The sequence below is a fragment of the Manis javanica genome, chromosome 4, assembly GCF_040802235.1.
Source record: "Manis javanica isolate MJ-LG chromosome 4, MJ_LKY, whole genome shotgun sequence".
Lineage (NCBI taxonomy): Eukaryota > Metazoa > Chordata > Mammalia > Pholidota > Manidae > Manis > Manis javanica.
The window spans coordinates 41,002,671-41,030,648 of NC_133159.1; the positions used below are offsets into that span (position 1 = coordinate 41,002,671).

Genomic DNA, 27,978 nt, shown 5'->3' on the forward strand with positions numbered 1-27,978 from the left:
CATGCTAATCTTAATACTCCCCTTCTTCTTCCCCCCCTTATCCCTCCCTGCCCACCCATCCTCCCCAGTTCCTTTCCCTTTGGTACCTGTTAGTCCATTTTTGGGTTCTGTAATTCCGCTGCTGAACAAAACACTTTTTAAGTCCAAAAAATAAAAAATAAGACAAAACCTCTTTTACCTTACTGTTATTCTCATTAATGCACACTTATCAGTTACCTTTTTAATTCTTTCCCTTGTTATTTGCATGGCTGAATCTTTCTTAGACTTCACATCTCAATTTGAATGCCATTTCCTGAGGGGCCCCTCCCTGATCACCCAGTATAAAGCAGCCACCCATTGGTTTCCAATACATCAATTATTTAAATTCTCTGCAAGGTGTTTATGAGTATTAGATACTTTTCTTGTTTACTTGTTTAGTGTTTGCTTTCCATCACCGAATTTAAGCTCTTAGAAAGCAAAGAAATTGCCTGGCTACTTCATTGTTGCATTTCCAGGACCTCAAACAGTGCCTGGATGTAGTAGGGCAATAATTCATTGTCCTTATAGGCTCTAAGTGATGTGTCCTTACTTCCCTGACCTTGATTCCTACTATGTTTCTCCCTGGCTCATTGCTCCACTCACACTGAACTACTTGCTGTTCCTTCAATAAGCCAGACTCATGGTGTTTACACTTGCTGTTGCTTCCCTTTGGAAGGCTCTTCCCCCAGGCTCCTTCCTTTACTTTCTTTAGGTCTTTGCTCAATCATTGTCTTCTCATTCAGGCCTTCCCTATTTGGGAATTTAAAATTGCAGCCCTACTCTGCCTCTTTGCTTGCTTAATTTTTCTCCACAGCAAAACATTAGTAAAATGTTTACTGCTATTTATTTTATTGCCTGTTCCCTCTATCCCTCATGAAGTTTCTGCTGAATCCCCCAAAGCCTAAAAGGATATCTAGTATAAAACAGCAAATTTTATTAAGTGATTGGATTTGTGAAATGAACATAAATGAGTACCCAATGTGAAATCTTTGGAAGTGCAGTGTCATCATGGGTGGTAAATTATCTGTTAATAAATGATCTTAACAGCAGTATTCAGGCTTATAGTCCTCACAGCCGTGTCACGGTATTCTACACAAAACGGGCGCCGGAAAAGCGAGTTTGAGGTTGATAATTTGGGGTGTGGGTAGAGTCAAATGAAGCAGCAGCTGCTGGCTCCGCCCAAGTCCCTCCCCTGCCCTCCGCGGCCCCGCCCCCGCATGCTGAATGCCTTATAGGCGAGTGACGTCAGACCGTTTGTTGTTATTGGCGGCTCCCAAGATGGCGTCTATCATGGAAGGGCCGTTGAGTAAATGGACTAATGTGATGAAGGGCTGGCAGTACCGTTGGTTCGTGCTGGACTACAATGCAGGTCTGCTTTCCTACTACACGGTGAGTCCTCGCGGGGCAGAGCTACGAGCGCTAGGGGCTCTCGATCCCATGGGTGGAGTGAGGGCCGGTCTTTCTGGTAGCTGGGTTAGGGGTGCTTGGCTGGCGGTGCCGCCATAAGGGAGGGCTCCCTCGCGAGGAAGGGCTTTGCTTCCGGGATAGCCAATGAGGGTGAAGGAGATGCTGGCGCAGCCAATACGCGGGCGCTGGCTTTCTGATTAATGGGTTAGGGGCGAGCCGCGTTCCCTTTTTTAAGCGGTGTTAAGTAGTGGTAGGGTCGGGCGCGGTTGTAGGTGGTGAGGGTGGTCACAGTCTGGTCGCGCGGTGCGTGTTGTCTTCCCACGTTGTGGACTCACCACTGGTCGCCCCCAGGCCCTGTGGACGGCCGCGCCCCTTAGCTTCCCTCTAGAGACTGAATAGCGCAGCTTTGCCCGAGCAGTGTTCCGATGAGCTTGGCTAGGTCCTAAGGCGACTGGTCCTCAGGCAACACGAAAGGGTCCGAAATACCCCTGTCTGCGCAATTTGAATGTCTCTTTCACGGGGAGCATTCTTGTTAAGCGGGAGGGGAGCGTAACCAACGCCTTAACTTTTGAGAGCATTTCCTACACAGGAGGTTCATGCTAGTGCTGTGTCTCCTGAAAGTTGTGTTCTGGGGAGGGATGAGTTCAGGGCTCTTCTGTAAAGACGAATCAGTCGCGGTGGCCAAGTCCATGAATTGCTATGAATCTTATGTTCTGACTATTCTCCAACCCTATCGCATTAGAAATGAAAGGTGGGTGGAACAAAGGTACTGTCTCTGAGTGATGTATAGTTAATAATAGGCAGTGAGAGGGAGGAAACCACTTGCAAGGACAAAATAGAATGTCCTGAGGCTTTAGAAAATTATAAAAGACAGAGGAAAACAATTATGATTATGGAAGAAGGATTAGTTTAATGTTGATGAGAGAAATAGGGACACTAGTATTCATTTGTTCATTAAGAAATGTTTATTGAGCTCCCACTCAGTATTTATGATTACTGCTTTAGGCTAGGTGCCTATGAGCAAAGATCAACAGAGAAGATGCTCAGCATTCCTTTTCTTTGGACTTAATATTCTAATTTGGTCGTTCCCTTAATTCATTTTACTTAAAATAACTCTGCAAGTTAGGTATTCATTATCCCCATTATATATATGTGGGTGTGTGTGTATATATATATATACATATTTACAGTTTTTGGAATCTTAGACTCCAGGCTTCTAAGTACTTTGTTCAAGGTCACAGAGCTAGCAGTAAGTGGTGTAATCAGGATTCCAAATTCCTGGCTTTCTGACTCGGCTGCACTTCACTTTTCACTGCAGGAAGGAGGAAAGTACAAACTGTGAGTTACTGCTGTAGTAAAAGCCTGGAGGAGTAAAAAGTAAAACTTTCAACATTCTTCAACTATAGTTTTCTTTATCTGATTTTCAAAGGGAAAAAAAAGACCAAACCTGAATGAAATTTAAACACCTTGTTCAAGATTATCTTTGTGTAGCCATGAAAGAGGGGCAACTGAACATTTTATCCGAAACACTGGAATTAGGAAATAACATGGCTCAAATAAATGAGTAATGTTGTCTCAGTGGGTGTGATAATCAGAAAATCCATGGATCCTTTCCAGCCTATTCAAGGTAGAGTAATTGCAATGAGTGGCACTATGGAATTTACAAATCCCAAATTGTGTGGGTCTGAATCTAGGACAAGCTGGGGTTTTTGGAGCTCCTAGCCCAGATGGAACCTCCTTTTTCCTTTTTTTCTTCCTTCAGTGTGTCCTTTTCCTGCCATCTTGCCCTTTTAATCTGAAAACCTTGACAAATCAGTTTTACTGATTAAATACAGGTTTTTATACTTCTATCCTCCCACCCCCCCACCTTAATACTTATCCTCCCTTCTGAGACTAGACTATAAAAAAATCATCCTTGCCAGCAGAAGATGGTATCATATTTCTCACTAATGGCTATGTAGAAATTTTTTTTTCTTTTCTAGTTCTTCAGCATTAAAGCATTTACTTGTAGAGAAAACAGAGAAATATTGTAAGATAAAATGATCTTGTGAAAATAAATTGATACTGATCCAAAACTAGGGGAGGTCAAATGAAGATGGGAAAAGGATATGTATTCAGTTAAAGAGAAGGTAGGAGAAACATTGAATGTTGGCAGTGAATGCTGTACACTTGAACACTGTTTAAGGACATTAGGATTTGGAAGGATTTGAAGGTACATCTTAATGACTTTCATGTGGCTGATAACTTAGAGCTACATCTTCCAGGAAGAGCATCTAAATTAATTGCAGTCTTTTATGTACAGCAATAAAGTTAACTCTATTCCTTGTTTCCAAAATCATTTGGGCTCTGGTCTGACATTGGGGTGAGTTCTATTCTAGAGTGGCCATGAAAACCCTGAACTAAGTTAGGTGGGCCTTGCTTTTGTTGGGCTGTACTAAGAATTGATATTAGGTTAATCTCAAGGTTGCCTTAGGATCACTGGGATTGCTGTAAACTGAATAGATTTACCAAACCTTACCTTAGCCTGTATCTTCTCCTCAGACCCAAACCTGTCTTCCAGGAATGGAATGGTCTTTTACTTTATGTTTATTTTCATAATCTGTGAATTTTCAGTTTTTGAAAAAGAGTTTAATACATTACTACTAAGACCAATGCAGGAATAGAGAAATTGATTACCTCCTTTAGGAAAGTAGATTTAAGCAGTCTGTTCTGCTCTGGTTTAGTCTCTTTATTATTAGAGACATAGTAATGGATAACATATAATGTCATGCATTCAGCAGGCATTTATTTAGGGGTGACTTTGTAATAAGCATTGTACTATATGCTGGAGGTGCAACCATGAAGAAGAGGGAGTCCTTTCCATTCATGAACTCAGTCTAGCAGAGCAAGATGCCTAAACATAATTTCAAAACAATATGATACATTCTGCAGTAGAAATAAGAATAGACTGCTGTGGGAACATTGCCTGGAAGAAGCTAGAGAGACACTTGAGCTGAGACTTAAAGGCAGAAGAGAAAAGGGTATTTTAGGTAATGAGAGATGTGCACAAATTGGAAACCTTGCGAACATGAAGTACAATAAGAAGATAATGAGAATTTCTGAGCAGCTCTGGTGTAAAGGTGTTTATGGGAGATAGAAAGAGATCTAGTCCAAAAGATATATAGAGCTTTAGGTCAGGCCTGGAAATGAAGATCTGTTAGATTCTAGCCCAGAATTTGTTAGTTGCATTTTTATTAGATGAGATGCTCAGGGAGGGCTAAACTTATAACTCTGGGACATTGTGTGAACAGTTAACCATTTATGTGAATCATGATCACAAAGGAAGATGGGAAAGGAAGGAAAATTGAGGGAGTTATAGATAACATGAGGACTTAGAAGGCCAGAAAGTTAGTGGACGTCATGTCTTTTGTAAATTTATCAAATTTATTATTTATGGAGTACCTACTGTATGTGTGCCAGGCACTATGCTAGGAAGAGGGGTTAAAATTGGTAAGTAAAATGGAAATAGACCTTGCCCTCATGATACGTAGAGTCTCCTGGGGGATACAGAAAGTGAGAGCTGTGATAAGGGAAGCATAAAATGTTTAGGGGGTACATAAAGGGGTTACTCATCTCAGATTTGGGGGGTCAGGGAGAGTTTCCTAGAAGAAGAAGGTTTGCTGTGACCTGAATGATGAGTAGAGATTAACCATGTGAGTGGAGAGGGAAAACTGCTTGAGATGGAGGGAATAAATATTTTTGGAGAAGACAAGAGCAAGGAACTGGTCAGTCCTCGATTTGGAACCGTGAGGTAGACAGTCGTGGTATGAGCTGGAGAGGAAAGCAGGGGCCAGATAATGAAGGGCTTTCTTGGTAGACCGCACTAAAGAATTTGAACTTTACCCCCAGGGCAGTGGAAAGTCATTTAAGTGTTTTCATTATAGAAAGTACTTTTATTATAGACAATTTCACCATGTATGAAAGAGTAAATTAATTCATAGTAAAATAAATTTCTGTCATTCAGCTTGTACAATTATCAGTATATGGCCAGTCTTATTTTATTAATACTCCCATCTCCTTCCTTCCTCACTGGATTATTATTTTTTTTCTTGAGAGGGCATCTCTCATATTTATTGATCAGATGGTTGTTAACAACAATAAAATTCTGTATAGGGGGGTCATTGCTCAATGCACAATCATTAATCCATCTCAAGCCTAATTCTCGTCAGTCTCCAATCTTCTGAAGCATAACGAACAAGTTCTTACATGGTGAACGAATTCTTACATAGTGAATAAGTTCTTACATGGTGAACAGTACAAGGGCAGTCATCACAGAAACTTTCGGTTTTGATCACGCATTATGAACTATAAACAATCACATCAACTATGAATATTCATTTGATTTTTATACTTGATTTATATGTAGATCCCACATTTCTCCCTTTATTATTATTATGATTTTTATTTTTAATAAAATGCTGAAGTGGTAGGTAGATGAAAGATAAAGTTAGAAAACATAGTTTAGTGTTGTAAGAGAGCGATTGTAGATGATCAGGTGTGTGCCTGTAGACTATGTGCTAATCCGAGCTAGACAAGGGCAATAAAACATCCACGGATGCAGAAGCTTTCTCTCAAAACAGGGGGTGTGTGAGGTTCTAAGCTTCACCACTGTTGTTCCCCGATTTCTCACCTGATGGCCCCCCTGCGACTGTGCCTGTCTTAAGTGAGAGAGAAGCCATATTGTTTGAAAAGGTTAGCTTTTTACTTCCTTGCAGATTTATGCCCTGTGGCTTCTATGCCCAGCACTTGTCTCGAGGTATCTTTACCACCTGGAGGAATTATGATTTCGGTAAATTCCATATGAGGCACGAATTCTATTTAAGGGTTGTAATTAGGAAGGAAGAAGCAAAGCTATAGAGGTAGCATATGGAAGAAAACATGGGAGGATTGATTATTTCTTTGACATATCTTCTTGTATAGTACCTTAAGCATGTATAGGTTTTAAACTGCTCACTAACTTGCGCACACATATTAACATAATAGGAATACGGTGACATAAACAAAGCAAATCTATAATTAACCAGCCATCTCCAGTGAAGCCAAGAAAACCATTTAGGCACCCAAGGCATTTATGAAAATTTGTCTGTGATATGATGGATATTGTCCAACTGTACTTGAACAGTCTGAGAGAAATCAGACAAATTAAAGCAACCCATTTCTGGGATCTGTTCACATCCCATATGTTCTTTTAACTGTAGATAGTCTATAGTCGTAAGATTTTGGAGTGCTACAACTTGCACCCCTCCCAACTCCTGGTTAAGTTCCAACAATACAGATCTGGTCAAATTCGTTGTCTCACTGTATGCACATGCCAGCCTAGACATCTCCCTCCTCATTCCTATGGCAAGTCCAGGAAATGGTGGGGTGGACGCAGCGACAACCACAGCATCGCCCGGATCCCTGTGGAGGCTTTTTGATGATCATCCCCTGGCACGAGTCCTCCAGAGAGTGCTGATGCCGGAAGCTCCTCCTCATATCGTATCTTAGTTCATTTTCTGGGTATCCAAGCTAGGCCTTGATCTTCTGCATAGAAACAAACAGACCCTTTGCCCACACTTTGACATGCCCTCTATACCACTGTGTAGAACTCATTGGAGGTCAGCACACAGGAGCTGCTTTTTTTTTTTTTTTTATTAACAGAAAGGCATATTATCAGAAAAGAGTACCTCCATAGCTGATCATCTGACACCCTTTAAGTGATCAACATTAAGGATATTTAAAGCATGTGTTAATCTTTGATGTACCAATAGTTTTATCCTATCAAGGAGTAATCCCCCTTTTCTTTCTTTTTTCTTTTCTTTTTTTAATTTTTAGTCTATACTTACATGAAGAATACTATGTTTACTATGCTCTCCCCTATATCAGGTCCCCCCGAACAACCACATTACGGTTACTGTCCATCAGCTTAGCAAAATGTTGTAGAGTCACTACTTGTCCTCTCTGTGTTGTGCAGCCCACCCTCCCCTTTCTCCCTCCCCCCCATGCATGCTAATCTTAATACCCCCCTTCTTCATCCCTCCCCCCCTTATCCCACGCTGCCCACCCTTCCTCCCCAGTTCCTTTCCGTTTGGTACCTGTTAGTCCATTTTTGGGTTCTGTAATTCCGCTGCTGTTTTGTTCCTTCAGTTTTTCCTTTGTTCTTATACTCCACAGATGAGTGAAATCATTTGGTATTTCTCTTTCACCACTTGGCTTATTTCACTGAGCATAATACTCTCCAGCTCCATCCATGTTGCTGCAAACGGTAGGATTTTTCCGCTTCTTATGGCTGAGTAGTATTCCATTGTGTATATGTACCACGTCTTCTTTATCCATTCATCTACTGATGGACATTTAGATTGCTTCCAATTCTTGGCTATTGTAAATAGTGCTGTGATAAACATAGGGGTGCATCTGTCTTTCTCAAACTTGATTGCTGCATTCTTAGGGTAAATTCCTAGGAGTGGAATTCCTGGGTCAAATGGTAGGTCTGTTTTGAGCATTTTGATGAACCTCCATACTGCTTTCCACAATGGTTGGACTAATTTACATTCCCACCAGCAGTGTAGGAGGGTTCCCCTTTCTCCACAGCCTCGCCAACATTTGTTGTTGTTTGTCTTTTGGATGGCAGCTATCCTTACTGGTGTGAGGTGATACCTCATTGTAGTTTTAATTTGCATTTCTCTGATAATTAGCGATGTGGAGCATCTTTTCATGTGTCTGTTGGCCATCTGTATTTCTTTTTTAGAGAACTGTCTGTTCAGTTCCTCTGCCCATTTTTTAAGTGGGTACATTTGTTTTTTGTTTGTTGAGGCGTGTGAGCTCTTTATATATTCTGGACGTCAAGCCTTTATCGGATCTGTCATTTTCAAATATAATCTCCCATACTGTAGGGTTCCTTTTTGTTCTATTGATGGTGTCCTTCGCTGTACAGAAGCTTTTCAGCTTAATGTAGTCCCACTTGCTCATTTTTGCTGTTGTTTTCCTTGCCCAGGGAGATATGTTCAAGAAGAGGTCACTCATGTTTATGTCTAAGAGGTTTTTGCCTATGTATTTTTCCAAGAGTTTAATGGTTTCATGACTTACATTCAGGTCTTTGATCCATTTTGAGTTTACCTTTGTATATGGGGTTAGACAATGGTCCAGTTTCATTCTCCTACATGTAGCTGTCCAGTTTTGCCAACACCATCTGTTGAAGAGACTGTCATTTTGCCATTGTATGTCCATGGCTCCTTTATCAAATATTAATTGACTGTATATGTTTGGGTTAATGTCTGGGGTGTCTATTCTGTTCCCCTCGTCTGTGGCTCTGTTCTTGTGCCAGTACCAAATTGTCTTGATTACTATGGCTTTGTAGTAGAGTTTGAAGTTGGGGAGTGAGATCCCCCCTACTTTATTCTTCTTTTTCAGGATTGCATGGGCTATTTGGGGTCTTTGGTGTTTTCCTATGAATTTTTGAATTATTTGTTCCAATTCATTGAAAAATGTTGCTGGTAATTTGAGAGGGATTGCATCAAATCTGTATATTGCTTTGGGCAGGATGGCCATTTTGACAATATTAATTCTTCCTAGGCAAGAGCATGGGATGAGTTTCCATTTATTAGTGTCCCCTTTAATTTCTCTTAAGAGTGACTTGTAGTTTTCAGACTATAAGTCTTTCACTTCTTTGGTTAGGTTTATTCCTAGGTATTTTATTCTTTTTGGTGCAATGGTGAATGGAATTGTTTTCCTGATTTCTCTTTCTATTGGTTCATCGTTAGTGTATAGGAAAGCTACAGATTTCTGTGTGTTAATTTTGTATCCTGCAACTTTGCTGTATTCCGATATCAGTTCTAGTAGTTTTGGAGTGGAGTCTCTAGGGTTTTTTATGTACAGAATCATATCATCTGCAAATAGTGACAGTTTAACTTCTTCTTTACCAATCTGGATTCCTTGTATTTCTTTGTTTTGTCTGATTGCCATGGCTAGGACCTCCAGTACTATGTTAAATAACAGTGGGGAGAGTGGGCATTCCTGTCTGGTTCCCGATCTCAGAGGAAATGCTTTCAGCTTCTCATGTTCAATATAATGCTGGCTGTGGGTTTATCATATATGGCCTTTATTATGTTGAGGTACTTGCCCTCTATTCCCATTTTGCTGAGAGTTTTTATCATGAATGGATGTTGAATTTTGTCAAATGCTTTTTCAGCATCTATGGAGATGATCATGTGGTTTTTGTCTTTCTTTTTGTTGATGTGGTGGATGATGTTGATGGATTTTTGAATGTTGTACCATCCTTGCATCCCTGGGATGAATCCCACTTGGTCATGGTGTATGATCCTTTTGATATACTGTTGAATTCCGTTTGCTAGTATTTTATTGAGTATTTTTGCATCTACATTCATCAGGAATATTGGTCTGTAATTTTCTTTTTTGGTGGGGTCTTTGCCTGCTTTTGGTATTAGGGTGATGTTGGCTTCATAGAATGAGTTTGGGAGTATTCCCTCTTCTTCTATTTTTTGGAAAACTTTAAGGAGAATGGGTAGTATGTCTTCTCTGTGTGTCTGATAAAATTCCGAGGTAAATCCGTCTGGCCCTGGGGTTTTGTTCTTGGGTAGTTTTTTGATTACCATTTCAATTTCTTTGTTCATAATAGGTTTGTTTAACTTTTGTGTTTCTTCCTTGGTCAATCTTGGGAGGTTGTATTTTTCTAGGAAGTTGTCCATTTCTTCTAGGTTTTCCAGCTTGTTGGCATATAGGTTTTCCTAGTAGTCTTTAATAATTCTTTGTATTTCTGTGGAGTCTGTTGTGATTTTTCCATTCTCCTTTCTGATTCTGTTGTTTTGTGTTGATTCTCTTTTTCTCTTAATAAGTTTGGCTAGAGGCTTATCTATTTTGTTTATTTTCTCAAAGAACCAGCTCTTGGTTTCGTTGACTTTTGCTATTGTTTTATTCTTCTCAATTTTGTTTATTTGTTCTCTGATCTTTATTATGTCCCTCCTTATGCTGACTTCAGGCCTCATTTGTTCTTCTTTTTCCAATTTTGATAATTGTGATGTTAGACTATTCATTTGGGATTGTTTTTCCTTCTTCAAGTGTGCCTGGATTGCTATATACTTTCCTCTTAAGACTGCTTTCGCTGCGTCCCACAGAAGTTGGGGCTTTGTGTTGTTGCTGTCATTTGTTTCTATATATTCCTTGATCTCTATTTTGATTTGTTCATTGATCCATTGATTATTTAGAAGCATGTTGTTAAGCCTCCATGTGTTTGTGAGCCTTTTTGTTTTCTTTGGAGAATTTATTTCTACATTTATGCCTTTGTGTTCTGAAAAATTGGTTGGTAGAATTTCAATATTTTGGAATTTAATGAGGCTCTTTTTGTGGGGTAGTATGTGGTCTATTCTGGAGAATGTTCCATGTGCACTTGAGAAGAATGTATATCCTGTTGCTTTTGGATGTAGAGTTCTATAGATGTCTGTTAGGTCCATCTGTTCTAGTGTGTTGTTCAATGCCTGTGTGTCCTTACTTATTTTCTGCCCAGTGGATCTATCCTTTGGGGTGAGTGGTGTGTTGAAGTCTCCTAAAATGAATGCATTGCAGTCTATTTCCCTCTTTAGTTCTGTTAGTATTTGTTTCAGAAATGCTGGTGCTCCTGTGTTGGGTGCATATATATTTAGAATGGTTATATCCTCTTGTTGGACTGAGCCCTTTATCATTATGTAATGTCCTTCTTTATCTCTTGTTACTTTCTTTGTTTTGAAGTCTATTTTGTCTGGTATTAGTACTGCAACCCCTGCTTTCTTCTCACTGTTGTTTGCCTGAAATATGTTTTTCCATCCCTTGACTTTTAGTCTATGCTTGTCTTTGGGTTTAAGGCGAGTTTCTTGTAAGCAGCATATAGATGGGTCTTGCTTTTTTATCCATTCTATTACTCTGTGTCTTTTGATTGGTGCATTAAGTCCATTTACATTTAGGGTGACTATTGAGAGATATGTACTTATTGCCATTGCAGGCTTTAGATTCATGGTTACCAAAGGTTCAAGGTTAGCTTCTTTAGTATCTTACTGCCTCACTTAGCTTGCTTATTGAGCTGTTATATACACTGTCTGGAGATTCTTTTCTTCTCTCCCTTCTTATTCCTCCTCCTCCATTCTTCATATGTTTTGTGTTTTGTTCTGTGCTCTTTTTAGGAGTACTCCCATCTAGAGCAGTCCCTGTAGGATGCACTGTAGAGGTGGTTTGTGGGAAGCAAATTCCCTCAGCTTTTGCTTGTCTGGAAATTATTTAATCCCGCCATCATATTTAAATGATAGTCGTGCTGGATGCAGTATCCTTGGTTCAAGGCCCTTCTGTTTCATTGCATTAAATATATCATGCCATTCTCTTCTGGCCTGTAGGGTTTCTTTCGAGAAGTCTGATGTTAGCCTGATGGGCTTTCCTTTATAGGTGACCTTTTTCTCTCTAGCTGCCTTTAAAACTCTTTCCTTGTCCTTGAGCGTTGCCATTTTAATTATTATGTGTCTTGGTGTTGTCTTCCTTGGATCCTTTCTTTGGGGGTTCTGTGTATTTCCATGGTCTGTTCGATTATTTCCTCCCCCAGTTTGGAGAAGTTTTCAGCAATTATTTCTTCAAAGAGACTTTCTATCCCTTTTCCTCTTTCTTCTTCTTCTGGTACCCCTATAATACAAATATTATTCCTTTTGGTTTGGTCACATAGTTGTCTTAGTGTTGTTTCATTCCTGGAGATCCTTTTATCTCTCTCTATGTCAGCTTCTATACATTCCTGTTCTCTGGTTTCTATTCCTTCAATGGCCTCTTGCATCATCCATTCTGCTTATAAATCCTTCCAGGGATTGTTTCACTTCTGTGATCTCCTTCCTGACATCTGTGATCTCCCTCCGGACTTCATCCCATTGCTCTTGCATTTTTCTCTGCATCTCATCCCATTGCTCTTGCATTTTTTTCTGCATCTCTGTCAGCATGTTCATGATTTTTATTTTGAATTCTTTTTCAGGAGGACTGGTTAGGTCTGTCTCCTTCTCAGGTGTTGTCTCTGTGATCTTTGTCTGCCTGTAGTTTTGTCTTTTCATGGTGGTAGAGATAGTTTGCAGAGCTGGTATGAGTGACTGCTGGAAGAACTTTCCTTCTTGTTGGTTTGTGGCCTTCCTCTCCTGGGAGAATAGCGACCTCTAGTGGCCTATGCTTGGCAGCTGTGCGCAGACAGGGCTTCTGCTACCTACCCGTTTGCTATGGAGTTTATCTCCGCTGTTGCTGTGGGCGTGGCCTGGCTGGGGCTGCTCCTCCAAAATGGTGGAGCCCTGTTGGAGGGGGAGCGGCCGGGAGGCTATTTATCTCCATCAGGGGCCTTTGTGCTCCCTGTTGCCCAGGGGGTTAGAGTGTCCAGAGATCCCCAGATTCCCTGCCTCTGGTCTAAGTGTCCTGTTCTGTCCCTTTAAGACTTCCAAAAAGCACTCTCCAAACCAAAACAACAACAGCAACAACAAAAGAGGAAAAACAAAAGGAAAAAACGCGTGATTTTCTTTGTCCTCAGGCGCCAGTCCCAGGCACCCGCTCACCGGTCCTGCTGCCCTGCCTCCCTAGCACCGGGGTCCCTGTCCCTTCAAGGCCTCCAAAAAGCACTCGCCTAAAAAAAATGGGAAAAATGCGCGACCCTCTCCGTCCCCAGGCGCCGGTCCCAGGCACCCGCCCACCGGCCCTGCTACCCTGCCTCCCTGGCACTGGGGTCCCTGTCCTTTTAAGGCTTCCAAAAAGCAGTCGCCAACAAAAAGAAAAAAAAGGGAAAAACGCATGATATTCTTTGTCCTCAGGCGACGGCCCCAGGCACCCGCCTACCGGTCCTGCCTCTCTGCCTCCCTAGTATTGGGAAAAATGCGCAATTTTCTTTGTCCCCAGGCGCCGGTCTGAGGCACCTGCTCACCAGTCTTGCTGCCCTGTTTCCCTGGTATTGGGTTCCCTGTCCCTTTAAGGCTTCCAAAAAGCACTTGCGAAAAAGAAAAAAAAAAAGGGAAAAACGTGCGATTTTCTCTGTCCTCAGGTGCCGGTCTCAGGCACCCGCCCACCAGTCCCACCTCCCTGCCTCCCTGGCATTGAGGTCCCTGTCCCCTTAAGGCTTCCAAAAAGCACTCGCCAAAAAAAAGAGGGAAAAACGCGATTTTCCCTGTCCCCAGGCGCTGGTCTCAGGCACCCACTCACTGGTCCTGCCACCCTGCCTCCCCAGTACTGGGAAAAATGCGCGATTTTCTTTGTCCTCAGGCGCCGGTCTCAGGCCCCTGCTCACCAGTCTTGCTGCCCTGTTTCACTGGTATTGGGGTCCCTGTCTCTTTAAGGCTTCCAAAAAGCACTCGCCAAAAAAAACCAAAAAACCACTCCAGTTTCTTTCCACCCGCCGGGAGCCGGGGGGAGGGGCGCTCAGGTCCTGCCAGGCTGGGGCTTGTATCTTACCCCCTTCGCGAGGCGCTGGGTTCTTGCAGGTGTGGATGTGGTCTGGATGTTGTCCTGTGTCCTCTGGTCTCTATTTTAGGAAGAGTTTTCTTTGTTGTATTTTCATAGATCTATGTGGTTTTGGGAGGAGATTTCCACTGCTCTACTCACGCCGCCATCCTCCTCACTGGATTATTTTAAAGCAGATCCCAGATACCATTTCATTTCATTTGTGAATATTTCAGTATATATTACTAAAAGTTAAGGTCTCTTTCTTTTAAAAAATCTTATCACAATACCATTATTACAGCTACATAATAGCAATAATAATAATTTATCACCATGTTCAAATATCCAGTCAAGATTCAGTTTTCCTGATTGTCTCAAACTTCTCTCTCACCAGTTGGTTTGAGTCAGGATTCCAAGCAAGGTCCACATATAAAATTGAGTCTCTTTTAATCAACAAGTCACCTTTCCTTTTTTCTTCTTTGCCATTTATTTATTTAAGAAATTAGATGTTCCATAGATTTTCCACTTTCTGGATTTTGGTGGAAACACTCTTGTGGTATGTTTAAACGTGTTCCTTTGTATTTTCTGTAAATCCATCATTAAAGGTAGAAGCTTAGTCAAATTCAGTTTTTTTTTCTTTTGGGCAAGGATACTAACTAGGTGGAATATATTGCATCAAGTGGCACATGATGTCTGGTTGTCTCTCTGATTTTAAAATTGATCAATAGCTTCAAGTGAAATTTATGTTCTTTAAAGAATACTGTTGCCACAGAGAAATAATCAAGTCATATTGACAGGACTTAGTGATTGATTGGATGTGAGTAAAAGGGGAGAAATCTGATGAAATCTGGGTTTTTGATTTTACCTGGATGATTGATGATACGGAAGATAGAAAGGAAAGTTGGGGTTGCTTTGGGCCTTGTTGAAATTGATGTACAGATGTCATAGTCTGGAATTAAGGGAAAAAACATGGGTTATAGATAAATATTAGTTTTACACATCTGGGGAGTTCAGGGAGAGTGACAATAAAAGGGTTTGGATAGGGCACTGAGAAACACCACTGTATTAGTTATCTATTGCTTTGTAACAAATTACTCCCAAACTTAACAACTTAAAACAACAAACATTTATTATCTCATAGTTTCTGTGGCTGGGAATTGTGAGAATGATTTAGCTGGGTGGTTCTGGCTCAGAGTCTCTCATGAAGTTGCAGGCAGGATATTGGCTAGGGTTGCAGTCACACGAAAGGCTGGACTGGAACAGGAGTATCTTCTTCTATGATGATTCAAATGTATTTCTCAACTGTTGGCAGAATGCCTCAGTTCTAGTTCTTTGCTGGTTGTTGGAAAGTGGCCTCAGTTTCTAACTAGCTAGCCTCTCCGTTGGGCTGCATGAGTATCATCATGCCAGGGCAACTCGCTTCACCCAGAGAGTGTGATCCAAGTGAGAACAAGGAGAAAGTCACAGTGCCTTTTATTAACTAGTGTGAGTGCATCACTTCTGCCTTATTTTGTTCATTAGAAATGAATCATTAAGATTAGCTCATGCTATGGGGATGGGAGCTTTTGGCATGAGGAGGGGAATGAGGCTGTACCTTTTGTAAGGAGTGTTGAAGAATTCGTAGACCTATTTTAAACCACTGTCATATTTAAGGGATTGGCAGATTAAAAAAACCCGCACAGGAGAGTAAAAAGAGACAGCCAGAGATGTAAGAGAAAAGCTGGAACAGTGTGATAGCAGCAAGGCAGGAATAGTTGAGTTGGCTTGAATACTTTTGAGAGAATTGAATAGATTAAGTCCTAAAAATATCCCCTGAATTGATGAGTTTGGACATCATTGATGCCCTTAGTGATAGCAGTTTCTATGGAATAGTGGGTGTGGAAGGTAGATTGGTGTACAGATGACAGAGCAAAGGGGAGACTAGGTAAAAGAGGAAGTGAGAGTGGATTTTTCAAGATGTGTCATTGTGAAAGAGGTAGGGAGGGACATGGAATTGAGGGAAAGGGCTTCTAAATTAGTATGCTTAAATGTTATAGGAATGGGAAACAAAGTCCATATTAAAAATGGGGGTAGTCAGGACTTAAGGAGTGTAGTAAGGATTTAGATCAATGGCCTTGGGAACAAGAGAAAAGGACAAACTGTGGATAAGTTAAATCAGCTTGTACGAAGAACTAGTTGAGATTATAAATTTTGTTCAGTCATTACCCAAAAATGTTTAACTCTTTCTTGATTTGTATTGTTTTTGTCACACTTTGGAGAGAAAGAAACTGTGAAATAGTAAATTAACAGGGCAACTCAAGGTATCCTCTGTAAAAGAAATCACTAGGAAAATCATATATTCTTTGCTATTACATACTGACTAGGTGAAACTCAAAATGACTTTGCATTTCAAAACCACTGGTAGTCAAAACATTTAAGGATCATTTGGCAGTCCTTAGCAATATCTAGAATAAAATGTGCTGTCTAATTCTTAGATTTTAGGTTTTAGAAGAGCTTAAGTATATGAATTTGTCTTGCAAAGATGTAAAAATGGTAGTTTCTGATTCTCCTAGAAGGATATCAGCACCATTCCCATCAAATAATCAAAAGTGAACTTTTGTTTTTCTAAATAAACTGTTCTTGAATATATCAAATGTGATACTAACCTTACATGGTACATATTAGTAGTTCAAATCTGATAAAAATAGCTTTAGAATTGTAAAAGGAACAAAAGGAAAATTGTATCGGATCTAAATGCCCTGAAAAGAAAACAAAGAAAACTCCTAAAATGGTAAATAGTATCAGTGGGGAAGAAATATGTGGAAATTTGGTATCTTTTGCTTTTCTAAATGCTCTTGTCAGCCTTGATTTTTCCCTGTCTTAATACTTGAGCCTTGCTCATATACTTCTTTTGGGTGTTTAATCTTTTACATCTCTCATAATTAACTAGCCATATCTCTAGTACATTCTTTATCTAGTACAGCAAGTTTGTTAACTCCTTGAGGGCAGTACTGAGCATTACAATCTTCAAACCCTACAATGTGGCACACTGTTCTCATTGTAAATGGAATGTCCAAGGCCCTTCAAACTAGGCTTAGAGATGAGATGCGGAAGCTGTTTTGGAATTGTTGCTTACACAGCTTTGAAAGTTTTGCAGAATATACTGATAGCAAATATGTGTATTTCCATGGTTTCTGTAAAACCTGATTGAGTTTATATTAACAGTGGTTTTTGTTTAATCTATAGCTTGTACTTTAATCTATAGCTGTGGGATCTTTTGCTTAGTGTTATATCAGAGAAGTAGTCAGTTCTTGACTCTGTTGCAAGCCATTTTGTTAATGGTAATAATTTGTGGAAGGACAGAAAGTAGAGGTGTTTTAAATATGCCACTCCTATGTGTGACAATTGTCATACGATTAGATTTTCAAATAGTTACATAATCCCAATCAAAGACAGAACAATGCACAAGTGCTTTAGATTAAGGATTTAATCTATTTATCAAATTAAGGGTTCACTACTTATAGATAAAAACAAACAAATGGGCCAGCCCAATCATTTTCCTTCTCACTTGATTATAAAGGATTATGTTAGACTAGTTTGAACTTCCTTTAAAAAAAGGAATTTGCTTGTTTTGCAAAAGTTAAGTTTACATGTTATGTGGAATCATATAAATGGAATCATATTTAAGGAAGGAGTTTCAAGGTATTTATAATTAATTTTTTCCCATTCACATGGCAATGTTAAAATTATTAATGCAAGTTGATTTCTATTTCCTGTGTTTTTTGTTCACATTAAGCCTTCATGCTAAGGCTTCATGCTAAGGTCCACTTCATTTCTTGTATTTTATCTTAGCATTACTGTTATAACACATAGGTAAATAAAATATTGGGTGAATATTTGCTTTGTCATTGTGGCAGCTGTCTCTATAATCTCTCAACTTTCCTTTTTCTCCATCACTCAGAAGATGCCATGCTTCCCAGAGACTATATCATATAGCCCATATGGTGGGAATATTCTCAATTCCTTATTAGTTTATCCACTTTCCTGCCTGTTCTTGCCTGCATACTTCCCATCATAGGTGGAGAGGTAATCCTTGGGTGTTCTGGATTCCATCTGTTCACAGATTTTTCAAGGACCTCAGTCTATAGATTTTTTTCCATTATCTGCTTCCCCACCACCCCATGTATCTTCAACTTTGTCTTTTCTACATATAGACTTCTGTTGTTTATTTTAACAATATTTATTTTGCAATACAACTAAAAATCTTATAACAATTTCATATGGAAATTGTAAGAAAATCTTTGAGTTGTCTATTGCTTTTTGTTTTTTTTATAATAGTTTTATTGAGATAAAATTCACAATGCATCTATTGGAAGGATACAGTTCAGTGGTTTTAGTCCATTCACAGAACTGTGTAACCTCTCCACAATCAATTTTAGAACAAAACAAAACCCTGTTTCCCTTAACAATCATTCCCCAATATAGTAGCCCTAGGCTACTACTATTTTCAGTCTCTGTAGATTTGCCTATTTTGGACATTTCATAGACATAGAATCTTGTTATTAAAGTGTTCTTTAAACAATTCTAATATGGGTTCTTTCATTTAGTATACTGTTCTTAATGTTGATCCATATTATAGTACATACCAGTACTTTTTATTGCTGAGCAGTCCATTGCATACAGATTTCGCATTTTATTTATCCATTCATCAGTTAATGGACGTTTGAGTTTTGACTTTTTGGCTATTGTGACTAATGCTACTGTGAATATTTGTACGTGGACATATATTTTTATTTCTCTTGGTTATATATCTAGGAGTGGAATTGCTGGGTCATATAATAATTCTGCCTTTTTAGTGACTGTCAGACCGTTCCAGAGCAGCTGCACCATTTTACATTCCCACTAGAGTATACATATAAAGGTTCCAATTTCTCTACATTCTTGCCAGCATTTGTCACTATCTGTCAGTTTGATTATAGCCAGCCACCCTAGTAGGTGTGAAATAGTATCTTTTGGTTTCGACTTGTATTTCCCTGATAGCTGTTGATGCTGAACATCTTTTCATGTGCTTGTTTGCCATTCATATGTCTTATTTGGAAAAATATCTCTTCAGATACTTTGCCTGTTTTTAAATTGGGTTATTTGTCTTTTTAATTGTTGAATTATAAGAATTTTTTATATACTCTAGATACAAGTCTGTTATTAGATACATGATTTGCAAATATTTTGTCCAAGTGGATTATCTTTTTACTTGATGATTTCCTTTGAAGCAAAAAACTTTTAAAATTTGTGTTTCATTTGTTCCCTTTTGTTATTTGTGCTTTTGGTGATATCGGAAAAACCATTGCTTAGTCTAAGGTCACAAGGTTTTATACCTGTGTTTTCTTCTAAGAGTTTTATAGTTTTAGCTCTTAATGTTTTAGGTCTTTGATCCATTTTTGAATTAATTTTTGTATATGGTGTCAGCTAAGGAGTATATTATTTTAAAAAATTTTTAATTCTTTATTATTATTATTATTATTTTGCATGTGGCTATCCAGTTATTCTAGAACCATAAATTGAAAAGACTATTTTTTCTCCATTGATTTGTCTTGGTGCCCTTGTTGAAATCAAATGACCATAAATGTGAGGGTTTATTTTTGGACTCTTAATTCTATTCCTTGGTCTTTATGTCTATCCCTATGCCAGTGTCACAAGTTAAGTTTGAAATTAGAAAATGTGTGTCCTTCAGTCCTTATTTTCCCTTTTTTTAATTAAAGTATTATTGATATACACTCTTATAAAGGTTTCACATGAAAAAACAATGTGGTAGTACCTCAACATAATAAAAGCCATATATGATAAACCCACAGCTAACATCATACTGAACAGCGAGAAGCTGAAAGCTTTTCCTCTGAGATCGGGAACAAGACAGGGATGCCCACTCTCCCCACTGTTATTCAACATAGTACTGGAGGTCCTAGCCACGGCAATTAGACAAAACAAAGAAATACAGAGAATCCAGATTGGTAAAGATTGCTTCAAAAAGAATAAAATACCTAGGAATAAACCTAACAAAGAAGTGAAAGACCTATACCCTGAAAACTATAAGACACTCTTAAGAGAAATTAAAGAGGACACTAACAAATAGAAACTCATCCCATGCTCTTAGCTAGGAAGAATTAATATCGTCAAAATGGCCATCCTGCCCAAAGCAATATACAGATTTGATGCAAGCCTATCAAATTACCAACAACATTCTTCAACAAATTGGAACAAATAGTTCAAAAATTCATATGGAAACACCAAAGACCCCGAATAGCCAAAGCAATCCTGAGAAAGAATAAAGTGAGGGGGATCTCACTCCCCAACTTCAAGCTCTACTACAAAGCCACAGTAATCAAGACAATTTGGTACTGGCACAAGAGCCACAGACCACTGGATCAGATTAGAGACTACAGATATTAACCCAAACATATATGGTCAATTAATATTTGATAAAGGAGCCATGGACATACAATGGGGAAATCACAGTCTCTTTAACAGATGGTGCTGGCAAAACTGGACAGCTACATGTAAGAAAATGAAACTGGATCACTCTCTAACCCCATATACAAAAGTAAATTTGAAATGGATCAAAGACCTGAATGTACGTCATGAAACCATAAAACTCTTAAAAAAAACATAGGCAAAAATCTCTTGGACATAAACATGAGCGACTTCTTCATGAACATGTCTCCCCGGGCAAGGAAAACAAAAGCAAAAATGAACAAGTGGGACTACATCAAGCTGAAAACCTTCTGTACAGCAAAGGACACCATCAATAGAACAAAAAGGAACCCTACAGTATGGGAGAATATATTTGAAAATGACAGATCCGATAAAGGCTTGACATCCAAAATACATAAAGAGCTCACGCATCTCAACAAACAAAAAGCAAATAATCCAATTAAAAAATGGGCAGAGGAGCTGAACAGACAGTTCTCCAAAAAAGAAATTCAGATGGCCAACAGACACATGAAAAGATGCTCCACATCACTAGTTATCAGAGAAATGCAAATTAAAGCCACAATGAGATACCACCTCACACCAGTAAGGAGGGCTACCATCCAAAAGGCAAACAACAACAAACGTTGGTGAGGTTGTGGAGAAAGGGGAACCCTCCTACACTGCTGGTGGGAATGTAAATTAGTTCAACCATTGTGGAAAGTAGTATGGAGGTTCCTCAAAATGCTCAAAATAGACTTACCATTTGACCCAGGAATTCCACTTCTAGGAATTTACCCTAAGAATGCAGCAGCCCAGTTTGAAAAAGACAGATGCACCCCTATGTTTATTGCAGTACTATTTACAATAGCCAAGAAATGGAAGCAACCTAAGTGTCCATCAGTAGATGAATGGATAAAGAAGATGTGGTACATATACACAATGCAATATTACTCAGCCATAAGAAGAAAACAAATCCTACCGTTTGCAACAACATGGATGGAGCTAGAGGGTATTATGCTCAGTGAAATAAGCCAGGCGGAGAAAGACAAATACCAAATGATTTCACTCATGTGGAATATAACAACAAAGAAAAACTGAAGTAACAAAACAGCAACAGAATCACAGAACCCAACAAGGGACTAACAGTTACCAAAGGGAAAGGGACTGGGCAGGATGGGAAGATAGGGAGCGATAAGAGCGGGGAAGAAGAAAGGGGGTATTATGATTAGCATGTATAATGTGGGGGTGGGGGAAAGGGGAGGGCTGTGCAACACAGAGAAGACAAGTAGTGATTCTACAGCATCTTACTACGCTGATGGACAGTGACTGTAATGGGGTTTGTGGGGGGGAACTTGGTGCAGGGGAGAGCCTGGTAAACATAATGTTCTTTATGTAATTGTAGATTAATGATAACAAAATAAAAAAAACAAAAAACAAAAAACAATGTGGTTACTACGTTCATGCAGGTTATTGTGTCCCTCTCATACGCTATTGTAGTCACTGCCCAAAAATATAGTAAGATGCCACAGAGTCACTATTTGCCTTCTCTGTGCTACACTGTCTTCCCCATGATCTATCCCACACCATGTGTGCCAATCATAATACCCCTCAATCCCCTTCTCCCTCCCTCCCCACCTGCCCTCCCCTACCATTCCCCCTTGGCAACCGCTAGTGCCTTCTTGGAGTCTGTGAGTCTTTTGCTGTTTTGTTGCTTCAGTTTTGCTTAGTTGTAACACTCTACAAATGAGGGAAATCATTTGGTAGTTGTCTTTCTCCGCCTGGCTTATTTCACTGAGCATAATATCCTCCAGCTCCATCCATGTTGTTGCAAACGGTAGGGTTGTTGCTTTCTTATGGCTGAATAGTATTCCATTGTGTGTATGTACCACATCTTCTTTATCCGTTCATCTACTGGTGGACACTTAGGTTGCTTCCATTTCTTGGCTATTGTAAATAGTGCTGCAGTAAACATAAGAGTGCATTTGTCTTTCAAATTGGGCTGCTGCATTCTTAGGGTAAATTCCTAGAAGTGGAATTCCTGGGTCAAATGGTATTTCTATTTTCAGTTTTTTGAGGAACCTCCATATTGTTTCCCCCAGTGGTTGAACTAGTTTACATTCCCACCAGCAGTATAGGAGGGTTCCCCTTTCTCCACATCCTCACCAGCATTTGTTGTTTGTCTTTGGATGTTGGCCATCCTAACTGGTCTGAGGTGATACCTCATTATGGTTTTAATTTGCATTTCCTTGATAATTAGCGCTGTGGAGCATCTTTGCATGTGCCTGTTGGCCATCTGAATTTCTTCTTTGGAGAAGTATCTGTTCAGATCCTCCACCCATTTTTTTAATCAGGGTATTTGCTTTTTTGGGTGGTGAGGCGTGTGAGTTCATATATTTTGGATGTTAACTGCTTGTCAGATATGTCATTTACAAATATATTCTCCTATACTGTAAGATGCCTTTTTGTTCTGTTGATGGTGTCCTTTGCTGTACAGAAGCTTTTTAGTTTGATGTAGTCCCATGTGTTCATTTTTGCTTTTGTTTCCCTTGCTCGAGGAGATGCATTAAGAAAAAAAGTTGGTCATGTTTATATTCAGGAGATTTTTGCCTATGTTGTCTTCTAAGAGTTTTATGGTTTCATGACTTACATTCAGATCTTTAATCCATTTCGAGTTTACATTTGTGTATGGGGATAAACAATAATCCAGTTTCAATCCCTTGCATGTAGCTGTCCAGTTTGCCAACACCAGTTGTTGAAGAGGCTTTCTTTATTGTATCCATGGGTCCTTTATCGTATATTAATTGACCATATATTCTTGGGTTTATATCTGGGCTTTCTATTCTGTTCCATTGGTCTGTGGGTCTGTTCTTGTGCCAGTACCAAATTGTCTTGATTACTGTGGCTACAATTGTATTAGAGCTTGGTAATCCCACCTGCTTTATTCTTCCATCTCAGGATTGCTTTGGCTATTTGGGGTCTTATGTGGCTCATATGAATTTTAGAACTATTTGCTCTAGTTCATTGAAGAATGCTGTTGGTATTTTAATAGGAATTGCATCGAATCTATAGATTGCTTTAGGCTGGATGGCCATTTTGACAATATTAATTCTTCCTATCCATGAGCATGGGATGTGTTTCCATTTATTGGTATATGTACCACATCTTCTTTAATTTCTCTCATGAGTGTCTTGTAGTTTTCAGAGTATAGGTCTTTCACTTCCTTGGTTAGTTTTATTCCTAGGTATTTTATGTGTGTCCTTCAGCTTTGTTCTTTTTCAGAATTATTTTGGTTACTTTTGGTCCTTTGAATTTCCATATGAATTTTAGGATCTACTTGATTTTTTTATTAACAAATTAATATAATCATATCTCTCCCAAGTTGAAAATTGGGAGAATTTTCATCCTGGAAATACCATCCTAACTTTACTTCTTTAAGATAAGTAAATCTATTGAAACTGTACACTGTCTGCCTGTATTCATCCATCTTGCATTTGCTCTGCAGCGGTCTTTTTCATCTAAAGATTTCATTGAAAATCTTAGCATAGGTCTCCAATGATCACTTTTTTGCTAAACCTAGTGAGTGCTTTTCACTTTTATTTTTTTATTTTGATATCATTAATGCACTACTTGAACATTATGGTTACTAGACTCCTCCATTATCAAGTTCCCCTCATGTACCCCATTACAGTCACTGCCCATCAGTGTAGTAAGATGCTTTAGAATCATTACTTGTCTTCCCTGTGCTATACTGCCTTCCCTGTGACACCCCCTTCGTTATGTGTGCTAATCGTAATGCCCCATTTTCCCCCTAATTCCTCCCTTCTCATCCACCCTCCCTAGTCCCTTTCCCCTTGGTAACTGTTAGTCCATTCTTGGGTTCTGTGAGTCTGCTGCTTTGTTCCTTCAGTTTTTTCTTTGTTCTTATACTCCACAGATAAGTGAAATCATTTGATACTTGTCTTTCTCTGCCTGGCTTATTTCACTTCCTCTTGTATTTTTAATAGAGCTATTTCTGCAGGATTTGATGACATTGATTACTATTCTTGAAAGTTTCAGAACAGTAATTTTATTATTATTGAGGAGATGACAACATAGTCTTAATTTTTAAAAATTGAAACACTAGTGAAAAGTATACACAGTAAAAGGGAGAAAATCTAGCCTGAAATCCCTCTATCTGTGTTTTGGAGAAAAGCTTTCCTAACAACTCTTTGTCCTTAAATACACACATGTATGTATATTTTAAATAAATGGAATCATTTTATACATAATATTCTACAACTTAATAGTATTTTATTACAAATTTTCTCTATGTTGTACCATTTTATATTGCATTTCTTCAAGTAGCAAAATGAACAGAGGATATTTTTCTTTCATCTTTGCTTAATGATATCTCAGATATCTGGCTTTGGGAGATGAAAAGTCCTATCCTGTTTGTGATGCTGGTAGAGAAGATACAATAGTCTATTATCTACCATGAATCTGCTCAGCTAGGTAGTACTGTTTACTTAGTTAAAGCAGTTTACAAAGACCCACCCACAGACAAAAGACCTCACTTAATGAGGGAATGGTAAAGTTCTAGAAGAGCTTGTGCTATGAGAAATACTGTAGGCCATTTTTTGAAAATATAATCTACAACAAGCCTCTACTGTATGTTATTATTGTTCTAGGTATTTTCTAATATTGTCAAATATATCACCTCACTAAACTCACAACCTCTCCCATTTTTTCTTGCTACCACTGTGTCATATAAACCACCATTATGTCTCACCTAGTCTTACAAAAACCTCATAACTGTTTTGTTTCCATTTTTGCTCTCTAAAAGGCAGTTTTCTGCACTCTCCTTTCTTCCAGTATGTACTTTGCTGTAAAGCCTTCTCGCTGTTCAAATTACTATGCTTTGTGCACTTACCAGTGGTAAGCATCTTTGTTACTTTGCTATTTCATTCAGTTTTCTAGGCTTAAGCCAAATCTTCACCTTTTCTGTTCTACCTCAGACAATTAGAGAAGGGCTACTAAGATCTCTGATTTGTGCTTGCAAGTTCCCATTGCCTGGGTGACCTGGATGAGACTGCAGCTGTATTAACCATCATACTCTTTAATAGCCTGCCTAAAAATCTCCTTTCTTTGCCTTTGGGAAGTTCTGAAACATAACCTCACTCCAGCCAGTGCTCAGCGGCTCTCCCAAATCCTGGGGTGGTAGGGGCTGAGTTTCCATGCCGTGCAGATTTAAGTGGACACTGGGTACCGGGTGACCCTGGCTTTAGGAGTTGGCAAGGGATTTCCCCTATGCCCAGCAGTTCAGTGAGCTTCCCTTTCCTCCCTCTGCTCTTTCTTGATGTGTGCTACGTGCACAGTTGCTGCCATCTACTACCACACTCACTTTAATGAATTCTTTACCTCCACTTGTCCAGCCTGATTGAGAATTCTTTATCAGCATCAAGAGCCCTTCCCCTACCCAGACTGAGGTTTCACCTAGTATGCAGAGACCTCCCCAGATGAAGCTGCTCAACAACAAAGTAGTTGATATTATTTCCTTTACACATGAGGAAATGGAGAATCAAGAAGTCCCACGGTAGTTTGTATGTGTGTCATCAACTCTTCTAACTCCAAATAGAATGTTCTTTCTGCCAGAGGTACTGAATTGCATTAGCAATGATATTTTTAAATGATTATAAACCCAAGTTATTACTAGCCTGCTGACAGGTGATAAATTAATCATCATCACAATGAAATATTGTGCATAGGCCCTTTTAAAATGCCCACTGCATTGATTAATCATTAAAAAGTACTGAATTCTGAAAGACCTGAAAAAGTAAGTCATGAAACTCATAGAAGAAAACATAGGCAAAAATCTCTTGAATATAAACATGAGCACCTTTTTCCTGAACACATCTCCTTGGGCAAGTGAAACAAAAGCAAAAATGAACAAATGGGACTGCATCAAACTAAAAAGCTTCTGAACAGCAAAGGACACCATCAACAGAACAAAAAGGCAAACTTACAGTATGGGAGAATATATTCGTAAACAACTTATCAGATAAGGGGTTAGCATCCAAAATATATAAAGAACTCACATGCCTCAACACCCAAAAAGCAAATAACCTGATTAAAAAATGGGTGGAGGATCTGAACAGACACTCCTCCAAAGAAGAAATTCAGATGGCCAACAGGCACATCAAAAGATGCTCCACTTTGCTAATTATCAGAGAAATGCAAATTAAAACCATAATGAGATATCACCTCACACCAGTTAGGATGGCCAACATCCAAAAGACAAGAAACAACAAATGCTGCAAGGATGTGGAGAAAGGGGAACCCTCCTATACTGTTGGTGGGAATGTAAACTAGTTCAACCATTGTAGAAAGCAATATGGAGGTTCCTCAAAAAACTAAAAACCAAAATACCACTTGACCTGGTAATTCCACTCCTAGGAATTTCCCCAAAGAAAACAGATCCCACATTCAAAAAGACATACGCACCCCTGTGTTTATCACAGCACTCTTCATAATAGCCAAGATATGGAAGCAACCTAACTGTTCATCAGTAGATGAATGGATAAAGAAGATGTACATGTACACAATGGAATATTATTCAGCCATAAAAAGAAAGCAAATCCTCTCATTTGCAACAACATGGATGAAGCTAGAGGGTATTATGTTCAGTAAAATAAGCCAGGTGGAGAAAGACAAGTACCAAATGATTTCACTCATTTGTGGAGTATAGCAACAGAGCAAAACTGAAGGAACAAAACAGCAGCAGACTCACAAACTCCAAAAAGGTAGTAAAAGTTACTAAAGTGAAGGGGTTGGGAAGGGTGGGTGGGGAGAGAGGGAGAAGGGGGTTAAGGTGCATTAAGATTAGCATGCACAATATAGGCAGGTCATTTGGAAGGCAGTATAGCATGGAGAAGACAAATAATGACTTTAAAGCATCTTACTATACTGATGAACAGTGATTACAGTGGGGTTGGGTGTCTGTGACGACTTGATAACATGGGTGAATATTGAAACCACAATGTTGCTCATGTGAAACCTTCATAAGATTGTATATCAATGATAACCTTAATTAAATAAGAAAGTACTGAATCCTTTTACATTTAGGATGTAAGATAGAAACTGAGATCATCCTTATTAAAATGCCAAGGATAAACAAAGAATCTGCCTCCTGTTCCAGTTCACTGAACGCCTACTAGGTGGGGAAAAGAGGAGGGGAAGCAGATAGTAAGTCTTAGAGTTCATGAGTTTTTATAGTCACAAGATGTGAGCATAGCAAGGTAGTGGCAAATTCTTGAAGATAAATCTGCTTTGAAATTTTAGTCATCCTGAAGAAGAGTGTGTGTAAATTTCTATAGGTGACATCCTATGTGACTAACCCACAATTTTGTGCTTGCACGTTAACTCTTCTGCCATTATTTTATTTTGAAACCCATGATTTTTGAAGTAAAATTAGACCTGATGAAGATTAAGTGTTTTTAAATTGCTCTTTTTAAAAGTATTTTTTCCTGATCATGAAAGTAAAGTATGTTTATTGCAGATCATTAAATTCCCATGTCTGTGAAAGTTTAAGTCCTTTGCATAGCTCTTGAATTCTTGACCTACTTCCTTATTCTCTCTCGTAATTGTTTCCCTTAAGCACCATCATCAAGACAAATATTTTAA

The 27,978-nt window shown here is 39.1% G+C and overlaps 1 protein-coding gene across 5 annotated transcripts in view; it reads left to right on the forward strand.

Moving 5' to 3' along the window:
- Window positions 1-1,241: 1,241 nt before the first annotated feature.
- The window catches only part of OSBPL9 (oxysterol binding protein like 9), a 185,040-nt gene continuing 158,303 nt past the window's right edge, over window positions 1,242-27,978 (forward strand). For all 5 annotated transcript variants that reach the window (XR_012130161.1, XM_073233919.1, XM_073233920.1 and 2 more), the window contains exon 1: window positions 1,242-1,407. Coding sequence is in view for 4 of the 5 variants with exons in the window: in XM_073233919.1 (XP_073090020.1) it covers window positions 1,243-1,407 (165 nt within the window). In the remaining variant the exon portion in view is untranslated. The remainder of the gene's footprint in view (window positions 1,408-27,978) is intronic.